The sequence below is a fragment of the Tenrec ecaudatus genome, chromosome 10 (genome assembly GCF_050624435.1).
Source record: "Tenrec ecaudatus isolate mTenEca1 chromosome 10, mTenEca1.hap1, whole genome shotgun sequence".
Taxonomy (NCBI): Eukaryota; Metazoa; Chordata; class Mammalia; order Afrosoricida; family Tenrecidae; genus Tenrec; species Tenrec ecaudatus.
Window position 1 is genome coordinate 9,800,309 of NC_134539.1, and position 26,953 is coordinate 9,827,261.

The 26,953-nt window shown below is 46.4% G+C and overlaps 1 protein-coding gene across 7 annotated transcripts in view; it reads right to left on the minus strand.

The window, feature by feature from the left end:
* The window catches only part of PTPRD (protein tyrosine phosphatase receptor type D), a 546,060-nt gene that overhangs the window by 422,440 nt on the left and 96,667 nt on the right, over window positions 1-26,953 (minus strand). For all 7 annotated transcript variants that reach the window (XM_075559913.1, XM_075559911.1, XM_075559908.1 and 4 more), the window contains exon 2: window positions 9,451-9,619. In XM_075559913.1, coding sequence (XP_075416028.1) covers window positions 9,451-9,538 — 88 coding nt within the window. In that variant the 5' untranslated portion in view covers window positions 9,539-9,619. The remainder of the gene's footprint in view (window positions 1-9,450; window positions 9,620-26,953) is intronic.

Genomic DNA, 26,953 nt, shown 5'->3' on the forward strand with positions numbered 1-26,953 from the left:
CTCTGTCATCAAGTCACTTAACAACGACCAGCAACCCTACAGGACAGAGTAGCAATCCCTGTGGGTTCGAGACTGTATACACACCCTGACAAGAGTAGCGATCAACTTCTTTCTTCCTACAGAATGGGAGGTGGTTTCGAACTGCAGACCTTACGGTTAGCAGCCCGTGATGCCAAGGCTCTCATATCATGATCCCGTTTTATTCTCTCAAGAGCGTCTGTCATCCCCATCTGAGCTCACATGGTTGATTAGGGTTTGGTTTACGCTTTGTTCAACATCTTGCTTTTCCATTCTCGGGCCAACAGGGATATAAATTCTGTGAGAACAGGGTCGTGGGGGTGCAAGTTTGTCTAAAACACAGAAGAGGCATTGACTCAATGAAATATTATTACTTTTAAATGAAATGTTGTGGCTTCAATTTACTTTTCAAGGATAAATGTAGAAATTCAAAAGTTTCATTCTAGCCACCTGAGATACTGGTTATTTAAATGTATAATGGCCTTTTTAGTGAAAAATGAACAGAGGCAATTTATATTTTCCCCTCACTTTATAAGCATTTTATATTTTACTCCCTCCCTCCTTTGCAGGCAATTTAAATATTACAAAACAAACAAACAAAAATAACCTCGACCTAAAGAAAAAGACCTGAACTGGATATGGTTTAATAGGGTTATTGTACTTTTAGCTAGAAGGGATGGATTATGCCTTTTTTAAAAAAGCTAAAGATATAAGTACTTAGTGTATTTATGTCAAATTTAATAACTGGTATAAAACAATTTTAATGATACTATATTGTGACTTTCTGAAACCCATCTTAAATTGCAAAGTGAATTTCAACTTTGGTCAGAGGGCAAAACTAAATAGCCCTATCTTCTGTAGTAAGTTATGAAACATCCACCACAATTTTAAACTGACTACTAATCCGAATTTTTTAAAATTGGTTAAAGTAACAATAAAGTGACTGACTAAAAACTATCTGAATTTTGACAATGAAAAGGTAAACTTAGAAGAAAAAGCAGTAACATATTTTGAGGGGGAGGGGAGATAATGTCAGGTGAAAAAGATTCCTTCTTCACTTGGTTTGGTTCTTCTCTTCTGAATTACATTGACCCTCGGTATGTCAGAGAACTGTGCCCCGTGAGTTTTCAATGGCCAAGTTGTTGGGGATAGCCTGGTGGTTCATCCAAGGCCACTCTGGATCAAATGGAAAGTCCCGTGTCTTTGGTTTGCACTTCTCTAGGGAATTATCCCCTACGTGGTCCAACTGGCCTCCTGACAGACCAACACAACCACTTTACCTGGCTGGGCTCCCCAGGACGTTTCCACCCTATGGCCAGATTGAACATGTAAATCGCTTCCTGTCACTCACCGGACAGGTGGGTGGGGACCTAGCTGCCTGTAAAACTCAAGTCAATGGTTTCTTAGGATAAAATCCAAGATCTTGAACAAGGTCAAGGTAGCCCTGCAGTAACTGGTCCCCACCTACCTCCACAGTCTCCCTGGAATCCTTAATTCCTCGCTGTGTGGGAAGCAGCCACGGCAGTTCCTTCAATTCCAGAAGACATCAGATTATCCATTGAAGAAGAAAGAAGAAGCTTATTTTGGCCCCTAAGAAGCTCTCAAGCTTTCTCAGGGATAGTTCAGTTCACTTCTATCCAATGATCAGTTAGTCGCTGGACTACTAGTCCCTCAGATTGCTACCCATCAAATGCAATGCAATGGGTTGGTGCAACTCACCCAAACCCGACTAGTCGGTCCTTTGCTGACTAGTGCTCTCTCCATGCGGATGTGCAGGTCCTGATAATGAACTGTGCTATGTCATGTGTTATCATGGAAAAAAGTGTGCTGGCGGGGGTGGGAATGGGGGGTTATAAGGATATTTCCAGGAAAACGGTGGCAACTTCCCATGAGTTGAACACGCGGTTTTGAAAAAGTTTTAAAATAAATAGATCATTCCCACTCAGGACAGTTTCCTCTTACTTCTCTGAGAGTGAAGTGTTAGCTGCTGGTTTCTTCCCTCGTAGCAGTTATCAGACTTTTTCAAATATGAGGCTTTGAGATTCACATTAAATGTTTGTCCCAATGGACTTTTTCGGGCCTTTAGAGGCAGGACCATCTCTCTTATCACGTATCCCCAGGAACTAGCTCCCTTCCTGGCACAGGATGCATGTCCCATAAGCATTTGTTCAAAATTAGTGGATGCTCACAAGACAGCAGCTTGTGGTGGGCCCTGAGAGTCAGAGAACAGCTGCTGGACTGGGGGCTTTCCTTGTGGAGGGCTTTCAGGAGTAGGTGACAATCATTGACTTCTGTGATGTCACTGGGAAGACTAGAGCTTCTACTCTTTCAGTCAGCAGTGAAATACCTTAAGCAGGGAATCCTACTTACTGGAGCCCAGAAGGTCAGCAATTCCAAACCACCAGATGCTCCTGGGGAGAAAGACGATGCTTTCTACTGCCATAAAAGGTGACAGTCTCAGAAACTCCACCAGGAAGTTCTACCCTGTCCTACAGGGTTTCTATGAGTTGGAATCAACTTCCTGCCAGTGAGTGCCTATTCACTAGAACAAAGCCCACTACTAAATGTTGACTTGGGCTCTCGGTGACTTGGGCTCTCGGTGACGCTCTAGGACACAGCAGCACTGCTGCTACATCTCTGGGGCCCCACATCTTTACTTGAGCCAGCTGGTGAGTTCCAACTGCAGACCTCCCCATTGGTAGCCTGGGGACTTACCCACTGTGCCACCAGGGACTTTGGAGCACTTGCTAAAGACATGAAGGAGCCAATCAGCCAGGCCCTTTAGAATCATGAGCATATGTCTGACTCATATTTACATGTTTACAATTTTCAAAGGCAATGCTCAAACGATGAGGTTAATGCGACAATAAATATCAACAGAGATCAAAACAAAGATGCTTGTAATCTGGAATTAATGCGCACTAATGAGGAAAAAAATAAAAAGCATAATGGGGGCTACATTCAGTGAGGACTTAATCCTAATGTTCAAAAGGCTTTACAAGCATGTCTTCTTTTAATCTTCCTGATCACCACAGAAATGTCGGTATTCTGCTCGTCTTTACCTGGCCGAGCTGTGGAGGCCTGTGGAGCTTTCTAACTTGCTTGTGGGCAGAGTCACTGGATAACAGATAGGAGGTTTGGGACCAGGCATCCAACTCTGAAGCCCAGGATCTTAAGTGATCCTTTTGTCGTTGTTGGGCCTGGAGGCAGTTGGGAAATATCACCTAAGACATTCCAGGAGGGTGAGCTACGATATTTGATAATGGATGACAAAATGGTAGGAAACTGCACTTGAAAAAAGCTTTTGAACCCCACTGTTTGGTACACCAAGTTTCCAAAGAGCAGATACACATGCACGTATGCTCGCTCATGCATGTAATCATGCATGCACGCACACACATTTGGGGGAAGATACAAGGAAGGGAAGTAAACTGAGAGGACAAAGCTCTGTAGGCCAGGATCAGATAAGCAATGGCTGTGAAGGGACGTCCTCCCTTCACCCAGGGGTGCATACTGGCTTGGGATTTCTCAATTCACTCTGCAATAGGACCAGGAGGAGCTGACCATAAGGTCAGCTGAATGTCTCTAGCAAACAGCAACCAAGTGAGGGAGATGAAAGGAACTAAGGGGGGGGGGGCGATGAGGAGCCCAAGTGTGACTGTTGGCCGACAGCTAGCTCCCAGGAATGTTCGCTACTGTTCCACCTCTGAGTTCAGACTCTCATCACAAACAGATCAGAAAGAACACGTACCACACGACCGGTTCAACAAACCAGCAGGTCCCACTGCACGCAGCAGGCTGCTTGGAAAGACGCTTCTGTTGATTTTGTGATAAATTCTCTGTCTTACTCAAAACAATCCAAACTCACTGCCAGGCATAGCTTCTGACTCACAGGACAGGAGGCTGTCTCTTGTCTCCACGGCTGCTCCAGCAGACACCCAAGGGGGCATCTTCAACAAGCAGTTGTTCTTTTTCCCCCCTCAGTCCAAAGACTGAAGTCCAAATTCAGGGTGCTGGCTCTATGGGATGGCTTTCTCAGTCCGTGCTGGAGGAAGGCTCTCCTCTCTTCTTTGCTACTGGGTGAACTTCATGTGGCTTACCATCCCCCCTACTCCCCACCCTACTCCTCAAGGGAGAAGGTCTCAAAACACAGCCTCTCTTTATGCTGCCCCGTGAACATCGCGCACACACAATCCATTGTCACATGGGATTGCAACCTCAGGCATAAAGGCTGAGATTGCGAAGAGATAAGTTGAGCGGGAGGTGCACACATCAGTCCATAAACCAAACCAAACTCACTGCCTTCCAGTCAATTCCAACTGCCAAGAGACAATAGGACAGGCTAGAACTGGCCCTGTGGGTTTCCCAGACGGTCACTCCGGGGGAAGAGAAAGCCTCAGGGCAAAAATAACAGTGACAGGCTGTGAGATCAGTGAAATCGCTGGGATGTTTTCCCTGGGGCAGACAGCTGGCTGGTGCTAATTTGGAGACTTTGGAGAGAAGGGAGGAAGGGCAGAAAGAAGCCCGGCTTTTACTTTGCCACACCTCAGTACATTCAGAAAACAGGACCGCGAGGCTGGCGCAGTTAAACATGCTTGGCCTTGCCCCTGCACTCCACAGTCAGCCACTTCTCTCTGACTGGAGGAATCCCCTCACGACCCTTCCCAGGGGCACATGTCAAAGGTTCTCTAACCCAAGACCGGGCCTAACCAGAAGGCCTTCCAGCTTTGCAGAGATAGTAATTCATGTCCTACACAATTCGATCCACCCATTTAAAGTGGACCGTTCAATAGTATTGATTCCATGCACAAGTCTCATCATCCCAAACTAAGTGTAGAAAGGTGTCATCGTCCCACGCAATTTACCACTTTTAATATGGTTAAAGAGTTCAGGGGGGAGGAGGGGCTATTCATAATCTAACACAAAAAGGAAAAGACACTTTTAATCAGATGTGACTGTCCCCCGTGTGACTCCGCTGTGTCTGCTGGAAGCTATGTATTTTCATGACATCAGGAAGGCAATCCTCTCCCGTCTAACATCATTCAGGAAGGTCTCCTACACTGACCTGGACTGCTTCTCCACTGTGGTCTGTGAAAAACGCAAATGAAACCACCTGGCCAACCTTCCAACCCCATCTCTCTGCCCCGGTCCTTTTTGTCTTTATCGTTTCCTATCACTTCCATTATTCTGATGACCCCTGGTTCCGACCACAGTCACCGCTCTCCAACTGCCCAGGATGCCACCACCCCTCGGCTTTCTAGGGCCTTGCTTACGGCGTAGAGTAAATATGGCAAGCTCCCCCCACTCTCAGCAGGCTCCCCCCACTCTCAGCAGGTAAAGAAACTCCACGAGAAAACCAATAGTCCAGAAAGATGCAAAGCCTATTTGACATTGCTTTTAAACGGGTAATTCTAGAAGAAGCTTTGCACATTTTTTTTTTTCCTAAAAGCTAGACTTATACATACTCCACACTGTTCACATTCAGAGGAAGCTTCAGTGTAGGGGTGAGGGCTTGCAAGGTTTTCTGTGTAGAGAATCAAGATGGGGGGTTGTGTGTCCAAAGGTGAGGTGACAACATGGCTTTATCAACCACACAGACTGTGCTCCGTGGTGGATCAACACAGGCCCATTTCAGCCCAGTACTAAATACAAGTGTACTAAACAGAAACTGCTCCTGGGTGTCTGTGCATGATAATGAAACAACATCTGGTATTTATTGTACACCTACTGTGGGCTACCTTCTGATCTGTGTTAGACATCAGGTCATTTAATCATTCCCAAATCCAAAGAGTAGGCACTATCACCAGCAGCAGTGGCACCCACGTTTTTAAAAATCATTTTGTTGGGGGCTCATAAAACTCTTATCACAGCCCATACATACCAAACTCTAGCTTTTGAGCTCACCCATGTACCACTCCCAGGCTGTCCCTCAGGAAAGGCGGGTAAAGGGGCTCAGACAGCACAGAGGAGGTGGATTCTTTCTCTAATGCTCAGGAAACCAAGGAGAGCTCTGGGATAGAGGTGCATACTGATAATATTAATATTGCTTCGATTAGACAGTCACCAATCACACGTGAAGGGGTTATAGCAAGGCTTCTTAAGAGTCACAAGGAAGCCAAGGTGATGGAGAGTTCACTATTTGGGTGAACGAAACCATTTGACAAATTACTGTATATACTCAAGGGTAAGCCAACCAGGAGATCAGCCGAGGCACCTAATTTTCCCCAAAAAAACACATTAAAACTGTGCTGGGAAACTCAGTTTATACACGTGTATATATGGTAAACTATCATGGGTTGTGTTTATAATAGAGCCTCAGAGCCAATCATAGAGGCTAGGTGAGCCATCTCCAATGTAACACGGAGCACCACACTGTCAGCAATTTAACTTATTGGAGTAGAACTGGGCTGGTAGAAGAAGGATCTGCTAGCTATCCCTTGGTCTGCTGCTAGTTTAATGAAAAATAAATCAATAAAATGATTAAGTAACCAGCCCTGATGACAAGGTGGTTACACATTGGGCTGCTTACCACAAGGGGAGTAGTTTGGATTCAACAGTGCCCTCCTGGAGAGAAAGACGAGGCTTGGACACCCACAGGGGCAGTTCTCCCCTATCCTACAGGGTCAATGTGAACTGGACTCGGCTCGAGGGCAATGAGAGTGTGAGTGAAACGAGGGCATTCTACATTCTACACATGGAAGACAACTGCCAGGAGCTACTGTGCACAGTCAACGGAGAGAAAACATGGCACCCCAGATTACCCTAATATCCTGCTTCTGTGGAATTCACCTTCTTGTAGGACAAGGAGCTGCTCTACCCGGGAGTTATGCCGAGCCTTTCTCGATGCCACGGCTCTGCCGTGACTCCACACAGTCCAGAAACAATCAAGTATCAGATCCCGACTCATCAAAAAGAAAGAAACTATCAAAATGCGCTCAAGCTTTCAAGCCACGAGAACCAACAGAACCGCGAGCCATGCGTTCAACTGGCTCTGCCAGACTGCGACCAGGTGTGGGGGTGAAAGCCGAGTGCAGGAGGGACAAGCCCGTGCCAGTGAAGGCACAGGGAATGTTACCAGCAGCACCTAATGGAAGCCAAAGCCGCGCTGCCTGTGTGATGGGGAAGGAATCACCGTTCACACTCGCGGTGCTGAGACCCGCGTGTGAAGAGAAGGCAAGGGCTTGGTTTAATAGACTGGCCACCTAGAAGCCACGTACCATTTGTTCCTAGTCTGTCCGCAGTGACCTAAAGGGTACCTCCCGCTGCAGACACACTCCAGGACATGGCTCGGGGACGCTGTGCTGCTAACCTGGCTCGCTCCCCTTCCACCTGCAACTCTCAGGATGCACCTGCTCTGCCGGCAGCAGGCACAGGACTACTTGAGGGAACAGCTACTCAATCAAGGCTGAGCAGACAAGGGCAGACGTAAGGCAAAATTAATTTGGCGAGGCAGCAGCTGCTTCTAGTTTAGCTACCACGGAAAAACTGAGGGGCTAGGAGAGGCGCTTTGTCAGATTGCACCTTGAAGGCAGGTATCCCAGGATAACCTAGTAGGGAACCATCCTGACGGAGCCCTTGGGGTTTCGTGTGCCGGACCGCACCATATAAAGAGGGTGGTGGGGAGGGGGCCGGAGGAGCGGGAGTAGAAGAAAGAGAGAGGGTGGCGAAGGTCTGCGGCAGGTTCTTTTTCAAGAATGCGTGTTTTCACAGACCGCACGCCCACGTGCCAAGTGTATATAGGAATGCATGGGAGGGGGTGGCTGGTTGGCCAAACTAGCATCATGCACATGGTATTTGTGTAAAATATGGAACTTATTCCCAAAACCTTCACATCTGCTCATCACTTCCCAGCAGAGGACGGAGCACTCCCAGAGCTGCTTCCTGAAGCAGACTAACTTCAGGGGTCTAGAACCAAGTCCACTAACGCTAACACATCTCCAGATATCATCTGATCCCAAAGCGGTTTCCAGGACCTTAGACACTTGGGTCAAAAATAAATTGTCAAACATTTTTTCCCACTGTGGCCAAAATGGGGGAAGACACGGGGGAGCGGGTAAAGCCATCTGCCTGCTACTTTTTTTTTTAATGAAGTAAATACAGATTTCAACTTTAAAATAGGTTTTGACATAACCTACTTTAAAATAACAAGAGTGTCTTCACATTTGGGTCTTGTCTCAGTTAATTATGCACTGGTATTAGCCAAGACAGGGCTCCCCCTTAAACCAACACTCCCTCAGTGCTAACTTGAAGACTCTGTACATGACAAAACAAGAGAACTGTTGCTTTTAATACACGCTTGTTTCATACACACATGTATTGTGTGTGAAAGTACATATATATTATCACACTTTTGAAACCTTTCTCTAGAAAACAGCCCCTCTATTTAAACAAGGATATTGGCTGCTACTGAGGGAATTCATGTCAAAATGCAATTAATAGGTAAGGGCTAAGATGACACAAGATCCTGGTCTTGGAAACATCCTTCATGCAAATCAAATTTAATCTCTCTGAGAGAGTCATCGGAGGGAAAAGCGAGTGACGACAGATGTTGCCCATTTGAATACCACCAGGGGACTCCCAACGAGATGGCCAACTCTCAGATGAGCCCAACCGCCATCAAGACACCAGACCCATCTGTGCTGCCGAGCCCCAGACGTGCCCCTTCGCCAGCCCCACCGCTTGCCCAAAAGGCCAGGGGACAGCTGGGAAAAGTAAACACTTGTAAACATGATAGACCTAATGATGCCCTAATTACAAGGGAGATAGTATCCTCTCATTAATTGGCAAGTTAATTGACCGGGAGTCCCAGTTTCAGAAATCGAGTCCAACCGCCCGATCGTTGGTAGCTGATCTCCACAGCATTCTCCTCACACGTAGCACACCCTTCATCCAGCCACAAAGCTGTCAGTTCTGCTTGATTTGTTTGAACACTGTACTCGACGACAGCTGTCGGAAACAGTACATTAGAACAGCTGCTGTGACAGCTACAAGGGGCTTGGAAGTTTAATTGGGCTCAATGTGACATTGTGCATTTTTCCAAACATAGGAATATCCACAACACAGAGACCTTTCCAATGGATCTAAACCAAGTTGATTCATAGCCACACTACCAACCGGTAAACTTGAGTTACCTTGTGGCTCCCCTAATCCTTTGGCCACCGAGTTGATGAGATTACCAGAAGAGGGTAGAGGGAGACAAAATGTGGGAGCAGTTATAAGCCCAAGAAAAGGGGCATTAAGCAGGCAAGGAAATGAAAAGGAAGTCACATCAATAATCCCTTTCAAAGGCTGGCTGGTAGTCAAGGAGGATCCCACAGTGTCTCAGGATTTACTTCCAAAGGAAATGTATTCATAGGCCCCTAGCCTGGTGCCAACTGCCAAGCAAACCATTCATAAGGGCTACCACCCCCCAGAGACCCGCCCCGGGCTTACTCTCAGCCTCGGCACGGAGGAAGATGGCAAGCAGCAGCAGCAGCAGCGGCCGGACCATGGGTGCCATCCTGCAGCTGGGCAGCAGCATGCTCAGGCCGCCTGGGAGCAGGGCCTCAGAGGCCGCGAGACGTCTGTCTGTCAGAGACTTCAGCTGGAACTCTTTCAGAGCCTGCAAGGGGAGAGGCAGAGGGAAGGGGGAAGGAAAACAGAAAAGGCACTTTAGATTGCTCACTGTCTCCCCCAGTTCCACCATCACCACCATCACCACCACCACCACGAGGGTCACAAGCCACTGTGAATACGGAAGGCACCTTAGATGGGATGCTGTCCTTGGGGAAATGACGGAGTGCTGGGGCTCTTGGGTTCCCATCCCCAGGCCATGTGAAAGCCAACCACCTTGCATTTCCCTCTGTGTGTGCCGCTCTTTTGGGCCACGCACTCCGAGAAGAAATGTCACTTCGGATGAGCCATGACGTGGCTTCATCAGTGGGGAGAGCACACCAGTGCTCCAAGAAAGATTTAAGAGAAGTTCCATCGTGCGGGATGGAAGTCTATTACTGACAGGGTAACGGAAGCGGCTTTCTAGGCACCACGTGAAATGACAGGGCAAATCCAACGTCTCCAGCTAAAAGGCGGAGGCTAGAATTTTCCCGAGAGCCCATTGGACATCTTCCCAGGAGGAAGACGTATCAACGTTCAAGTCTAGTTTGGCTTCAATAAGTCAAAACAACAGTTAGCATGAGCCTCCCTGATTTCACAGAATTTGTATATGTCTTCTGGGCAAAGGCTTCATTTTCTCTGTCTCTTATGTACCGTCAGTATGCCATCAGCTATCTTTAGAGAGCCGACTGTGACGTCAGGTACAAAGGTGAAGTAAAGTCCCTCTTTGATGAGCTTCCAGGTTAGTAGGGAAAATAGGACTGGCGTTCTGTGTTCATCAGTGCAAGGAGAGCCAAGCCAGGCCAGACTCTAACATTCAGGCTCAGTAGCAGCACCATGGACAAGAGGTGTGTTCTCCATCTGAGTGCTGAAGTCTAAGAACATAGGAGCATGGCCTTTGAGGTCTTTGGGGACAAAGGATGGCAGTGAGGACGGCACTTCAGACAAGTTGCCTGGTTTGGCTGGAGCAGGGCTTCCCACATGTCCGCATGCACCTGAAGCACCTAGAATGCAAGTTAAACCAGACAACCGGTATCACCTCTGATGTCTGGGGTTCAGTAGGGCTATGGTGATGCCTCCGTTGGTACAAACAGCCTACTGTGCTGCTAATCAGACATGGGTGGTTTGAATCTACCCAGAGGCCCCTCTCTGATAAGAGGACTGGTGACCTACTTCCACAAAACTCAGCCACTGGGATCCCTACGGAACGTAGTGCTGTTCTGACACATACACATGGCCTCCATGTGGAAGAATGAACCCAATACTAACTACTGTGGAACAGGGGGATCACTGGCAGCCTAATGAGTTAAGTATCCGGCTGCTAAGCAAAGGTCAGCAATCCAAAACCACCAGCCACTGGGTAGGAGAAAAATGAGGCTTTCTCTTTCCATCAAGAGATTTACATTCACAAAAGTTCACAGGGGAAGGTCTAATCTGTCCTCTAGGATCTGTATGAGTCAAAATTGACTCGATGGCAATGAACTTGAGGGGTTTGGTTTGCTTGTTTGTTTGCTTGTTTTAGTATGGGACGGGACAGCTCGGGCGGGGCCCAATATTTCATCTAACAGTTTGTGAAGGCTGCTGATGCTGCAGGTCAAGGAGCTACACTGGGAGAGCCAATGGATTGAGAGTGACTGACCCACTAAGAAACCAGAAGAAAGGCGAGGCAAAGAAAACAGTTCAAGCTACAAATAGCAAATAGGTCCCAGAGACCCCTCTGTGAGAGTCTAAGCCCACGAGCCAGCCCACACTCAGCAAACCACAAAGCACTGTTTTAATGCTTTGGAGCAGGGGAATAACATGGCACCAGGTTTGGGCAGATGCATAGTGACAGCATGCAGGATGACGTCGTCAGGCCACACTGCGTCCCTGGGGAGCAGCTACCCAGAATGTGAAGGAGAGGTGGGGACAGTTGGGAAAAGAAGTCATGAGGAACAGACCCCAAGGGATTTGAAGAATGACTCTTCGGGTGACAACTCTTCCTGAAAAGTCTTCAATAACTCTAGAGCAGCATCTTACAGAGAGTGAGCTCATACGGCTAATAATAGTAGTACTAATAACAATAAGACAATGCAGAGTGCTGCCACTTCCTTGATCACTGAAAAGAACAAACCATCAGAATTCCTTTGCAAATGAATGCGAGCACCTTCCCCATCTCGACATTGCTATATTTGAACGCCGCTCGCAACATTCTTCACAGGAAATACTAGAGATACCCAGAAATAGTCTCATCCACTGGAATAACTTGTACTTTAAAGGGAAGGGTAATGCAGATGCTGTAGTGCGACTGCTCTGAAAATGAGGCGGAACAGAAGAATGAAAATAAGAAAGATATTATCTTTCCATTACTATGCATGAGTGGCTCGCAGGCCGGAAAGAGAAAACGAAGAGGAAGGCAGAAAATCACTCAAATTACCATGATGCCAGATAGCGTTTGCGTCTTTGTCTGTTTCTTTTGAGCAGATCTGCGGGGGCTCCCAGCACTCACCCGCTGCCCCTCAGCCCTACGGTTGTCCCTTCCCAGCTGGCACACACCTGACCAGGCGGTCCACCAATATCAAATGGTGAACATCTCCAATCTTCACAGCGAAGTGCTGAAGGATCCTGCGGGTTCCCGCTCCTCCCCCGGAGCCTCACTCCCATCTTGCTGCCAGCATTTTCAATAACAGCAACATCCAAGATCATCAGTCCTGTCCGACTCAATCTGTATCTTGCAAACGTATCAGAGCCAACTGCTATGTACTGAGCATGAGATGCTCCTTCAGGGCAAAGGTGGGCTGGCGGGTTTCCGCCTCCTTGACTAAAGTGGGAATAAGATGACAAATTCTTCCCAATGAACCTCCAAATATCCCCTGCGGGAGCAGCGCCAGGACCTAGCACCCTGGCGATGCAGGAAGATACTTACACTTGCCGACAGGTCTACTGAAATGGACAGTGTCTCCCTGACCAAGGTCTAAGAGGCCAGAAATGTGAGGATAAACCTACTCTAGATGTTCTTCACAGCCAACACCCCCACCCCGCATCCCACCCCCTGCTCCAGCGTTGGCTTTTGTGCCATGGGTCCAGGGCCCAAGGGAAATGCTGGCTTGAACATTAGTCCAGTGGGATTTAAATGTTGGGGGAAGGGGGGATAGAAATAGATTTCTAAGGACACACATCCAGTGAGAACACTTGGAGGATGAACCTGTATTACAAGCTGTTTCCATTCGCTTCCACGGGAAGGGGCGCCAAGCCCTTGGCGCAGAAAATAACAAGAGAAACAAGAGAAAGCACTGCTTAGCTGTGAAGAGCACCAAGCCTGGAAAGTTCTAAGCCACTGCTGTGGAGCCCATGCCAACTCAGAGGCCCTCAAAAGGGTTTCCGAGGCTGTAAACGTTCATGGGAGCAGACAACCTCATCTTTCCGCCATAGAGCGGCTGGCAGGTTTGAACTGCAACACAAATCATAGCATACAGCCCGCAGGGGGACCCTGTCAGCATCTCTACACATTCTCCTGTAGAGAGCCAGCTGTTGTCAGGTGCCATGGACTCGGTTTGGACCCGGAGGGACCCCATGCCCAACAGAAGGAAACACAACAACCTCACAATCTTGAGCAACCTCACAATTGTTCCTATGGCTGAGCCCATTGCTGCACCACTGTGTCAACATCCTGTCCAAGGGTCCTCCACAAAAGCCTCCACCAAGGGAGTCCACCATTACCTCATGTTTAACTTATGTTTGCCCTTTGTTTCTTCATCAACAAGGACACCTGGGGGAAACTGAGCCACTCTGTGGGTTTACAATTCCAATAAACACAAATGAAGCTTTCTGTTTCTTACTTCCTATGGCATAAAACCTTATGACATCTTGTTTTTTTCTTTTCCATTTCCAGTTGGCCAGATTGGCACTCTTGTATCAATGTCTGTGCAGTTCAAGAGCAAAGCACCAGTGGTAGTGATTCAACGCGCACCTGTGAACCCAAAGGCTGGGGGTTTGACTTCATCAGAGGCTCCACCGCAGAAAGAAATGGGAGCAGACGTCCCAGAGAAGTGCAGCTTTGGGATGCCCGATGGGAAGGTCGGACTCTGCCTACCAGCATAGTAGCATGTAGGAAGCGACTCAAGGGCAGGGGCATTGGTTTGGTTAGAGAAGCTCTCGGCTTGACGAGTCATAGGAAAGGGTCATGTGAGAGAACGGAAAGTGGAACAATGGCACACTTTTGCCTCAATGCTGAACCAAAGCGCCACCTTAAGGGAGCACAAAAACTCATCACTTACCCAGCTACCTTTGCAACTCAAGAGTAAGTCAGAAAGTTTTTAGACAAATTCTATTATCTTTTAATACATCTTTTATCCACCTTTTTTCCAAGAACTTTTTGGAACCCTCTAGGGCATGTGCAAACTCAAAAGTACAAATATGCACACACACAGGAGGACTGTGTTTTTCCCTCCACCCTTCTCCAGACTACCTGAACACAAGAGAGGGAGTAAGGCAATGCAAGGCTTTGCAGTTTTTAAAGAAATCTAAAGGGGATTTTAGAGCAGCGGTTCTCAACCTGTGGGTCGCAACCCCTTTAGGGGGGACGAATGACCCTTTCAAGAGGTCGCCCAATTCATAACAGTGGAAAAATTACAGTTCTTAAGTAGCAAAAGAAATAATTCTATGGTTGGGGGTCACCACAACACGAGGAACTGTATTAAAGGGTCACAGCATTAGGAAGGGTGAGAACCACTGCTTTACAGAAATGGCTGGTCATAAGACTTGTTATCCCACCCCACCCCCACCGCCAAAATATATGTAAAATAAGTCCGGAACACTTTGCCATCTATCCAAGGAGGCAAGGAGACTAACAAAGACCACAAGGTGATAGCCACAAAGGGGAGGGGGAGGCGGCGGGGAAGGGGCTAGTGGAATGAGCACAGGCAACATATACACAGAGAAAGGCCGAAGGAAGGAGACTTCCCTCGGCCAGATATGGGGGAAATCGCAGGAGCAAACCAAGAATAAGTGCAACAACTGGGAGCACATCCTGTCAAAATGATGAGTTCAAAATTTTTAACAAAATCTTTAAAAATCGCACTGGTTCCCCTAGGAGCCATCTAGAGGACTAAATTATTAATCTGCAAATAAGGAGAGGAACAGAGAGAATTCAGCATTAATACACACACGTCCAAAGGAGAGACCAGTCCCTGGAGACGGCCATCATATTTGGGGACGTAGTCCAATAAGGAGACTCTCAAGGAGGTGGCCTGACACCATGGCTGCAACAATAGGCTCAAACAAAACGGTGATGGTGAGACAGCAAAGGCCCAGACAGTGGTTCCTTCTGGATCGCCTTACAAAACACACACCAAACATACCACACCTATCTACGCAGACATACAATTTGTCGTTTTGAACTAAATTCACTGTCATGTAGTCAATTCTGATTCATTGTGACTCTACAGGAGGGAGCAGAAGAGCCTCCCCGGTTTTCTGAGACTCTAAATCGTTATAGCCTCGACTTTCTCTTAAAGAAAAAGTGTTGAATTCAAACCACCGACCTTGCAGTTAGTAGCACAATGCATAACCCACTACACTGCCAGGGGTCCCTGCTTTTTTAATTAGAAATTTGTTTTTAAAACTTCTGGTGTAGCCAGTAGAAAACCAAGCATCAGTTAAGTTTTTCTCTAAACATTGTGCTTCCTTTTTGTTTTACAATAAATCGGTATTCTCAATTCTAGACAATTTAGAAGGTAAACTGTTTTAATGATATTCAACTTCGGAAGAAATCTATTCAGTTATCTATTGAGTTGGAAAGCTGGTGTGGAAAGAGTACATCTCAAAACTCTGAATTCATTCAATCAGTCTCCCAAAACAAGCAGGTGTTCATAAACCTAGAACAAGGTTCTAGTAATTTAAGAGAAGGACCCATTTGGATAAAAGATGCGTTGTCAGGGAGTTCCGATTTGTTTCACAGGATTGCCCCACCTGATGCTGAGAGGAATGGGACCTTTGCCAAGGTCCTGAGGATGCCCGGAACCTCCCATGTGCACGCACTCAGTGTGTTGCTTGCTGGAGCAAGAAGTCATGAGGGCAGATGGGAAATGAGGAGATTTCCACATTACAATAACCAATATTGCATTGACGTTAAAAAAGACTCCACGCATGTCTAACATGTGGAAAAGGAGTCCCTTGATGTGGTAGTTACATAATGTGGTGCCAATTAGACGATTAAGAGTGAAGGGGTGGATTTTAGCTTGTCAATCAGGTCAACAGCTTGATGACCTCATTTGGAGGCGCAAAGGAGATAAACAGCTCACTGAGGCCAGATACATTCACTTCCTGGGAGACACTCCTGTTGTCCAACCACAGGGAGCTAGGCTAGAGCCCTGGAACTGGAGGAGCCACGTGGAGACCCACACCAGCACTGAGATGCTTCCACATCACCAATAGATTCACAAGACTTTCCACCCACTGACCTGTGATCTACCTGCATTCGGAGTCATTGCATGGCTGTGTGAGTCGAGAGAGGAAATTATGGACTAGTATTGACATATGAGGTAGTATTGGACTTATGGACTTGATCTGGAATTTATGGACTAGTATCAGGCATATGGGGTAATATTGGATTTTAGGACTTGATCTGGACTGGGCTGGAATGTTTTCTTAATGCACAATTGCTCTTTGATATAAGGTTCTCTCATACTCACATGAGTGTCTATAAATTTGTTTCTCTAATCAACCCAGACTGATGTACTTGGTGACACAGAGTTAAGCACTCCAGAGGGTTCCACTACAAGACAAAGGTCAATGGTTTCGACCCACCAAGAGGCACCTCAATAGATGCCTGCTGGTAGTCTCCTTCTGAAAGATCACAGTGTTGGAAACCAGTTCTCCTCTGTTAACACAGTATCCCCCACGAATCAGAATCACTGGACAGGAGCTAACCACCACAACCATGAACGGAACAGCCATTTACTAACTATAAGTCTGATCTCCCTACAGGATGTTTCACTGTCCAAATCACTGTCAACAGCATCTGTTTAGCACAAGGCAGTCCCCTGAATATGTTATCCTGGTTTAGATCAAGAATCTCTTGTCCATCACTGACCAAGAAAACCTGCTACAACGACAGAAATGTCCTTATTCTGGGCCATCCAATAACTGAATACTTCACGTGGCGTTAAGGCTCCTGGGGAAGTATAGTTAGTTCACCTTCATTTAACTTTAAGTCAACTCAAAGTAGCTACATGTTTCCACAGCCCTGAGTAGCACACAACCATACGCAAGTTCTGAGGTGTAAATAAAAGTGGTGGGCTAAGAATTCAGCGCCCCTGTAATCCTTGTCTTTCTAATAATCACATGTCAAAAATTAAAGGTGAATCCTGAAAACAGCATGGCTTGCCAAAAGAACAAAAGGATTTGTCTTGGAAGAAGCACAGACCGAATGCTCATTAGAAACAAGGATGGCTGGACTTCATCTCATGCACTTTAGGTATGTTTTCAAGAGAGAGACCAGTCCCTGGAGAAGGACATCAAGCTTGGTAGAGTAGAGGACAAGGAAAAAAACAAAACTGTAATCCCCTTGACAAGAGGAGGACAGACACAGAGACTACAGCCCTGGCCTCCAACGTAGCAACGGCGAGGACGGTGCAGGACCAGGTGGTGCTGCGTCCCTAGGTTCACAGGGGCACACAACAACAACAACAACAACGCACAGTGAGAAAACCCACTCTACCCTCAGACCACTCACCTTCTCACCTGTGTCCTTTAGCCCCTCCCTCCTGCCCCCCCCTTAAATGGTGCTTCATTTATTATTATAGTTGCTGTTAATGACTTTCAAAGACTGTAATGCGAAGATCAATAAATGGAGAAGTATCTTAACTGGAAAATGTTGAAAAGAAATAATGTTATGAAAAGGAAACCGGGTTACATACGGGCTTTCTTATTAGGGACCCCGGAGCTGCAGGCCTTACAACTGAGAAGTCATGATTGGATGGGACCCCAGGCCACTCAACTGTGGCACATTCCATCCACTGACAGACAGGCTTCCTCCTGAACAGCCGTGTTAAATAAATGGTATGAACATTTTGTATAATTTGTTTTCATGAAATGGCCACGTTCAATTAATCCATATTAATGAGGGCTACATTTCTAAAGTTAGGGACCCAGAGCCTCCAGGCCAGGTCTGAAAAGCACCAGTGAGCTAAGAAGGGGCAAGAGGGGAGGATGGCCCAAGGAAAGGATTCTGGCACAGCTCATTCCCAGCTAGGTAAAGCAGATGTCAGGAATTGATTTTAAAGGGAAACGTGGCCCTCTTAAGTGTTATATTCTTTCACCAAAAAAGCACGCCACAAAGCCCTACATTCCCCATCCCCTCCCAATTTTGGATTAACCATGCTGTCTCGATATTAAGCTGGGGGCAAACAAAGAGAGCATGTAGACACAATCGTATAGACATTAAAAATGAGCACTCCATCATCTCTCCTTTGGCTTCCAAATGACTCAACAGAAAGGTACCAATGAGTCTGGAGAAGCACGGAGCATGTCGGTGTGAGAATCAGCTCAACCACAGGAAGGGTCAAAGAACACGTATCCAGATTGATACCTGAAGAGACTCCGTGTGTTTCATTCCAACACATGTCGAGAAAAGCCAAGAGTTCTGTATCTGAACTTTATCTCACTCTCATTTCCAATTTCTATCAGCAGCATGAGTCTAGCTCGAAGAGTTTCAGATAGTTTTGTATTTGTGGCACAGCCAAAGATGTTTTGCTGTTCAGAAATGGCAAATTGGCACTGTTAATGGATCATGCGTGTCTGGACTGGGAAGTTGAAATGAAGTATCCGATGAGAAACTGATGGGTGGAGCCACACTCACATCGCCTTGTCTCTCTGTATGCTTTTCCCTGACAAACGGAAAGATGCTCCTGAGGTGATTAAGAAGGAGAGCCTGAGGAAAAGCATCAAATTTCTTTTTTTTTCCTTCCCCTTGAATGTCTTTTAAGCGAGTATTTGTCATCAATTCTACCCATGGTCGTTGTGTGATGCTAAAGAGCCCTGGTGGCAGAGTTGGGTAAGCACTGAACTAATCATCATGAGGCCGGGGTTCAGCCCACCTGCAGCTCCATGGCAGAAAGATGAGGTCACCTGTTCCCATGAAGATTTTCAACATGAGGAGCTGTATTAGGCTACTGGGCTAGATCGGCCCTCATCTAGTGGCCTATGAATGATGGGGACACGGATACTTTCTGAGGAAGACTGAGAAACCAGACCAGAGTTCTGCATTCTGCTTCCACCACTTCTCACCTATGCATGGCAAAGCCAGCTACCGTGGGGGGAAACAAAACAGGGACACCAGCACACAGTTTCCGGAGAGTCCACGTGACAATGGCAGCTCTCGCATGTCAAAGTAGACCTGTGCTCCGGAGCCTTCTCAGAGGCTGGTTTTCCGGAACTCAGATCTCCAGGCTTCTTCTCTAAGGTGCCTCTGAGTCGTGGAGGACCTCCAACGTTCCCATTAGCAGCCAAGGGCATCAATGACCTGCACCACTCAGGGCCTCTCAGTGGAAGTGGGGGTCAGGGTTCACACTGAAAAGAACAACGGAAAGAGAAGGCCTCTCCCTGAAACGGCTAAGACACTACAGAGGGTTGGTCCACATCGAGGCGGAAACCTTTGTTGGAGAGTTGCCGTCTTGAATGGAGAAAGAATTCAGCGAGCAAGTCAAAATTTTCCAAAGGGTCAATCTTTAACTAAGCAACCCAGTATCATGCACTTGGACCATGAGCGTCAAAAACTGCAGGTCCGCTCAGAGGCAGCAATGATTAACTAGGAATGGATTTTTAAAATTCTCACATGTTAGTAATTAAACTAATAACAGGCAGACACATGTTTGTACCGCCGTAAGGCATCTCCATCACATCAGGTTTTATGAAGCTCACTCCCACCCCCCCTTTTATTAAAATGTTTGCGAGGACACTTGAATTAGGATCTAAGAAGGTGCTAGATGAGGACTTCTCCAAATGGAGCACCATAGCTGGATAGCTACCCAGGTGGAAAGACACTAGCCGGAATGCACTTTGTTTTCACGTTGCTGGGGGCAACACAGCCACATCGAAAGAAGAAATGGAGACACACAAACAATGGTTATTTTTCAAAAGCAGTTGGCATTATAAAGTGATTTGATAATAAAGTACAAAAATTTCCCGCAGCAATAAAAGCACCATGCATTCCCCATACCAAGATGTGTCAGGCTAGTAATGAAAACATATTTTTCCCACAGTCATTCTTTCAGAAAATATATTCTGAGACCTGGGGAAAAAAAGGCTTTGTGAAATGCTGTCATTTTTATTATCCTTCTATAAAATACTCCAACAAAATATACAGTACAGCCATCAAGAACGGAGTTAAACGCCATTGAAAAGCCTACTAGCAAACCAGATGTAGTAACTTTCTCAATGCCCAACTTCCTAGATGCCAACTGTCATCAGAAATGAATGGGCCACAGGACGACGAGAAAAGAAAATGCCAAACAAAACTATCAACCAGACAGCTCTGCTGGATTTAGGCATCATCAGGGTTTTGAAGCACAGACATCAATTCCAAAGTGAAAGGGGGGCAGGTACTAACAGGAGCAGGCTCAAACCTCGGGAGCAGTAAGCAACTGGAGCTGGCAGGCAGGCAGAGCCCCTGCCAACAGTAAGAAGACCAAACGCAACCCACTGCCAACCATTTGATTCTGCCTCATAGTGACCCTAAAGGGCAGGGCAGAACTGCCCTTGTGAGTTTCCAAGTTTGTAACACTTGGAAAACGGCCTCTTCATCTTTCTTCCCTGTCGACAACTGGCAAGTGATGCCTGTACCACGGTCCAGCTGCTCAGAAGCTAACCAAAGAGTTGGAGGATTGAGTCCCCCCAAAGCCATATCTGAAGACAGGCCTGGAGATGGACTTGTGAAAATTTAAGAATGCTTTATTAGCACCCTTCTCGCCAGACTCGTAGGGGGTCCCCGTGATTCAAAGAATCTCTACAGTAACTGGTTACATGATTGGTTGGTGGGTGATCAATCCCCAAATTAAAATACCATCATGTTAGGAATGCCCTTGTCTGTCAGAACTGCCCGCTGAAGTCACTATCACAACTAAATGGATTGACCCTGCCCTTTATCATGCATTCTGTTTGTCACTGAAGAGTCCGTTGTTACGTGATTATATTTTCTAAAAATATATTTTTGAAAATTCCCACTTTTGCCAAATATCTTTGTGTCATGCCACAATGACTGTCACAGGGTCTAGAACACTCACTACATAAACCTTCACTGTCCAGTGGGGCACACTGGCGTAAGGCAGGAATCTCATTCCTCAATATGGCACAGTTTAAAATAGATTAGCACATGTACTTACAAATTTTACACCTAGCCTACACTACTAAGTCAATCAAGGGACAAAGACACAAAATTCCACGAGATGAAAAACAGGCAAGCACTTAAGTTCTAGAATGTTCTCCTGGGCCATACAAATTTTCTGGGGCCCAATGCTCAGTCTACAGTTATGAATCCCCACCTGTTATTTCATGTGACAATAGATACAAGCTAACAGTTTTGACTGATTTCTTCACTAATCCCCATGTGGCTCAAACCCTTACAACATTCATCAGATTATAGAAGTTGCATGGGACTGCTGATGACAGCATAATGCAACACATGGAGATGAGAAGACATTGTGTTCTTGAGATGTTGAACTCAATGCTCCCATTTTATCATTGTAAACTCACCGAGAATGGTATGAATCAACTGTCTTTGTTGTAAAAGTGAATTCCTTCATTCTTTTATTTCATGACTATTTTTAAACATCTCCATGTGCCAGTTAGTGATAGACACAAGAGTCAACTAAAAATGTGTAAGAGGATAGGCCCCTGATAGATTCTGGTGCAAGGAGGCAAAAACTTAAGCAGTAAAAGAAGGGAACAAAGTTCACTGGGAAAGAATCTAAACTAAAATAATGGACTAAAGTGAACTGTGGTATTGGGAAGAATAGCACGTGGCATTGACGACAAGAAGAACAATCAAATACATCTTAGAAAAAACACAATCAGAATGCTCCTTGGAAGTGAGAATGGCGAGGCTGGGGATATGGCAAAGGGTAAACCAGTGCCTAGACCAGGGCATCATGTTGAGTAGCATGTCAGTGAAAACAAGGACATTTTCAACTATCTGGATGGGAACCTCTCTTGTTAGATGCCATCAAATCTCTTCATACTTATAGCGACCCGATGTAAAACAGAAAAAGCAGTACGCAGGGCCGTGTCATCCTTACAATATTTGTTAGGTTTGAGCTCATTGTAGCAGCCACGGGGTCAATCCATCCCACCGAGGATGTTCCTTTGTCTCAACGCCCTTTTTTCCCCAATCATTTTACTGGGGGCTTGTACAACTCTTATCACAATCTATATCTATATATCCTTGTATCAAGCACATTTGTACATTTGCTGCCATCATCATTCTCAAAACATCTGCTTTCTACTTGAGCCCTTGGTATCAGCTCCTTGTTTTTTTGAAACCATTTTGTTAGGGGCTCATACAACTCCTATCACAATCCATATATACATCAACTATGTAAAGCACATTTGCACATTCGTTGCCCTCATCATTCTCAAAACATTTGTCTCCACCCAAGTCCCTGGCATCAGGTCCTCTTTTTTCCCCCTCCCTTCCTACTCCCCCCACCCTCATGAACCCTTGATAATTTATAAATTATTGTTTTGTCATATCTTGCTCTGTCCCACGTCTCCCTTCCCCCACTTTTCTGTTGTATGTCCCCGAGGGAGGAGGTTACATGTAGATCCTTGAAATAGGTTCCCCCTTTCCAACCCACCCTCCCTGTGCCCTCCCAGTATCGCTATTTACATCACTGGTCCTGAGGGGACCATCCGCTCCAGCTTCCCTGTGTTTCCAGTTCCCATCTGTACCAGTGTACATCCGCTGGTCTAGTCAGACTTGCAAGGTAGGATTCGGATCATGACAGTGGGAGGGGGTGGGAGGAAGCATTTAGGAACTAGAGGAAAGTTGTATTTTTCATCATTGCTACATCGCACCCTGACTGTCCCATTTCCTCCCCAAGACCCTTCTGTAAGGGGATGTCCAGTGGCCGACAAATGGGCTTTGGGTCTCCACTCCGCATTCCCCCCGCTCATTCACTATGGTAAGATTTTTTGTTCTGATGATGCCTCATACATGATCCCTTGACACCTTGTGATCACACAGGCTGGTGTGCTTCTTCCATGTGGGCTCTGTTGCTTCTGGCCACTTGTTTACTTTCAAGCCTTTAAGACCCCAGATGCTATATCTTTTGATAGCCAGGCACCATCAGCTTTCTTCGTCACATTTGCTTATGCACCCATTTGTCTTAAGCGGTCGTATCATGGAGGCGAGCACAAAAGGATATGATATTTTTGTTCTTTGATGCCTGATAACTGATCCTTTCAGCACCTCATGGTCACACAGGCTGGTGTGCTTCTTCCATGTGGGCTTTATTGCATCTGAGCCAGATGGCCGCTTGTTTACCTTCAAGTCTTTAAGACCCCAGACGCTATCTATTTTGATAGCCGGGCACCATCAGCTTTCTTCACCACATTTAGTTGTTCACACACTTTGTCTTCAGTGGTTGTGTCGGGAAGGTCAGCAATTACAAGGCCCTTTTACTTTGCCAAGCACAATGTGCTTTTCTAAGGACTGGTCTCTCCTGATAAAATGCCCAACGTATGTGAGAGAAGGGCTCATCATTCTCACTTCTAAGGAGCATGCTGGCTGTACAAGCATTTCTTTCAAGCCTGATTTGTTTGTTCTTCTGACAGACCATCGTGCTTTCAAAATTCTTCACCAATGCCATCACTGAAACGCAGCAATTCTTCCAGGACCATCCTTATTCACTGTCCAACTTTCATACACGTGAGAAGCAAATAACACACTATAGCTTAGGTCCAGTGCACTTTAGTCTTCAGAGTGGCATCTTTGCTCTTCAACTTCCATCTTTACTCCATTTCTCATGATTGTCTACTGGCCTCACTGTGAGTATTTGGTTTTTCTTGCATTGAGTTGTACTCTATACTGATGGCCACAGTTCTTGAAGCCCATCACCAGGAGCTCTCCTGGATTTCAGCAAACAAGGTGTGTCATCTCGGGGTGTTCATAAGCCTTGCTCCAACCCTGATGCCACGCTCTTCACAGCGGTAATAATGCATTGACTTATAAGCGCCATGATGAGTTGATCTGGGAAGAGAGCTTCCCAGAATACAGCACAGAGGCTCAGAGAGGGACAGACCTGCCGATTCAACAGAGTTGACAGAGGAAGGGTGAGAAAATAGGTTGGACAAGAAATGCACGGGGCCTGTGGGTCACAGTAAAGAGAACACACTTCAGTTCCTCTTGAAGTCAATGAGAAGACAATGCAAGTCATTTGCTATGGTGCACCGCAGTCCAATGTATATTCCGAAGACTTCTCCACAGGCTGTGCACCAACAATTTTAGCCAGGGTTTAGACCACAGTTTTGCCCTCTCACCAAATCAGTGGTCACCCCAACTCACTGAGTGGACACAGCCAGAGTGCTCTCTTGTAGAGCCTGAAGACCCGTTAGAAGAGCCCCTCTAGTCCCTTGTCCGTGGCTCTAGGGTGGACCAAGGACAACAAGATTGTGAGGACAGCGCAGGCCTGAGCAGTCATTCTGCTGCTGAACAGGCCTCGCCTGTGTCACTGTGCTCCACGCGATGGCCCTGCGGAGATAGTGCACTTTTACCCACTGAAGGTCGGGGGCTCCTGATGGAGGCCTATCAAGCTGCACCATTTCTCCCCCAACAGCACATACTCCCTTGGTGTCCCTTTGTCATGTTGGTCCTTTTCACGGCTCAGAGGCTCTCACAGCACCACTGCAAACTTCGTAGGCTACAGACAGGGCGGTGTCGACATAACTTGTGCAAACCAAAACGCCCTGCCATTGAGTCAATTCTGACTGGGAAGCTCCTCCGGTTAAGAGGTGCAGTCTTGGAAACCCACAGGAGCAGGTCAGCCCTGTCCTAAGGGATCACTCTGGGCTGGAATCAGCCTAACCCCAGTGCTTGACCCAAAAAGTCTGTCCTGTCAGGAAGAATGCCTGGCTTCCCAATGCTGCAGCTGGATTCTCTCTCTACTCCCCTAACAACCTGCCCTAGCAACCACAGGCATGTCTGCCTCCCCCTGCTCTCCTAGAAAGACATGTGTCACACTTCAGCATTTGGGTTTGTCAACTGAAAACTAAAGTACCTGGTGTTAGCTCTCATTTGCATTCCTGAAAAGTAGGAGAGGGAGGAAAAAGCAACAACAAAAATCTCCTTTCATGTACAAAGAAACGGTGGACACAACAGAGCTCTGTGGTGACACTTTCAACTCTCTGATTCCAGGAAAGCTTTCTATCCATAAATTAAACCAAAAAAAAAAAGGTTTTGTACATCAAAGAATTTTTGTGGCCCTTTCAGACCCCGTAACGTTAGTAGTGATGCTAACAGCCAAGAGTATGCTGCCGGGAATACAGACTACTCCAAACATAGAGTTGGTCACAATGTTAAAGACCGTTCATTCTTTTAAGATTTAGAAGTGAGGCCCAGCTGTGTCACTGCCGGGAGCTTCCCAAATTAGCTTTTCTGGCTCACGGTTTTTTTACAAGCCACCCCTTAGTCTTCAGGATCCCTGCCATTGATTGAAGCAAGGCAGACAGGAGAAACATGAAATGAATTCTCTATTTATTTACGATTTTTGTTAACTACCTAAATAGGTTTGACTCTGCCAGACGGAAACTTCTGTTTCACCAACACAGTGTAGACCACAGGCAGTCTCCGGCTGAAAACTGAGTTCTGATCCAAAGTCTGTCTGCAAGCCAAATCTGTATGGACCTGGGAAGAGTTGGGTACTGTCTAATGTCAGCTAGCCCAATGTTCATCTTTGCATGTACTACACGGTGTACCTTTCTATTAAAAAAGAAAAATAAAGAAAGATTTCCAGGTACATCAATGCATCTTTAACATAGTAATAACTAAAGGGTGTAGCTTGAATCTAGCTCTTATAATCTGGGGAATGCCTGTATTAGTCTGTGACATACAGAAGGGGTACAGTGACACATATATAAAAACAATTAAAAAGATGCCACCTTTCTCTGCATCTCAAGAGGCTCAATCTACAGGCCTTTTCTGGCTTTGCCACTGGCCCTGACCAACAGGACAGGGGACATGTAAAACTTTTTCATGCTGGGCCAGTCTCAAGGTCCAAGAAACTTCAGGAAGGATCTTGGACCGTGTTATTCCATGCTGCCGTGGGAACCTCGGTCTCCACCACCAAGTAAGCTAAGCCTAGTGGAAAATGAGAGACCACTTGGGAGCAGGAGGAGCTGCCCACCTGAGCCTCGGAGACCAGCCTTTGCTCCGACCCGCAACACGGTCCACAGAATCATAAGTAAGTGCTGTCAAGACCAGCCCAGCATAGATCAGGAAAAACATCCAGCTCAGATTCATCCAGGCGAAAGATTCATGATATAAATAAATGGGCGTTAGATTCTGCTGAGGAGTGGCACAGTGGGTAACGTGCTTAGCTGGTAACTAAAAGGCTACCAGTTCGAACCTGCCAACCACATCTTGAGAGAAAGAGATCACAGTTGGCCTCATACAATCAGAGCCTCGCCGACTCTGAGCAGAGCGCTGCTCTGGTAGAGTTGCTGAGGTGGAATCAGCTAACAGCCATGGCTTTCACTAGGCTGAACAGTCCGAGTGGCAAATTGGTTAACTGTTTGACTGGTTGCTGAAAGGTCAGAGGTTCTTACCCACTTTGTTCCTGTAACAATCAAAGCTTAGGAAATCCTATGGGTGCAGTTCTGCTTTGTCTTCACGAGTCTCTATTTGTTGGAATTAAATGGCAACAGGAACAACTGCATGTGGGTTGGTTGGTGATACAGGAAAAGCTAATGGCAACACGGAGTTAAATATCTATCTTATTCACTCTTAATCAGACATAAAAATGTATGTCTGCTGCTGCGGTTGGTCTTTTAATTAGGATTGTTATGCTTTGAGAGTTCTGGTAGGAGATCAACTTCTATAGCTAACAAGTGAATTAATGGCCTGCTGTCTATAGCAATCTACTAATCCTACCATTGCCACGAGCTAGAGCTGTGCTCTTGGCCAATTTAGAAAAACCAGTAAGACAGACCTATTTGTGCCTCTTGACCTCCCTTTCCTATTATCTTTTCTGCCAGAACTCAGAGAGCTAAAAAAAAAAAAGGTGGGGGGGGTGGCGGGTTCTAAGATGGCTTTAACCATTGGGTGAAGCTACATTGCCTGGCGTTTCTTCCTGGGGATAGAAGTGAAATGATG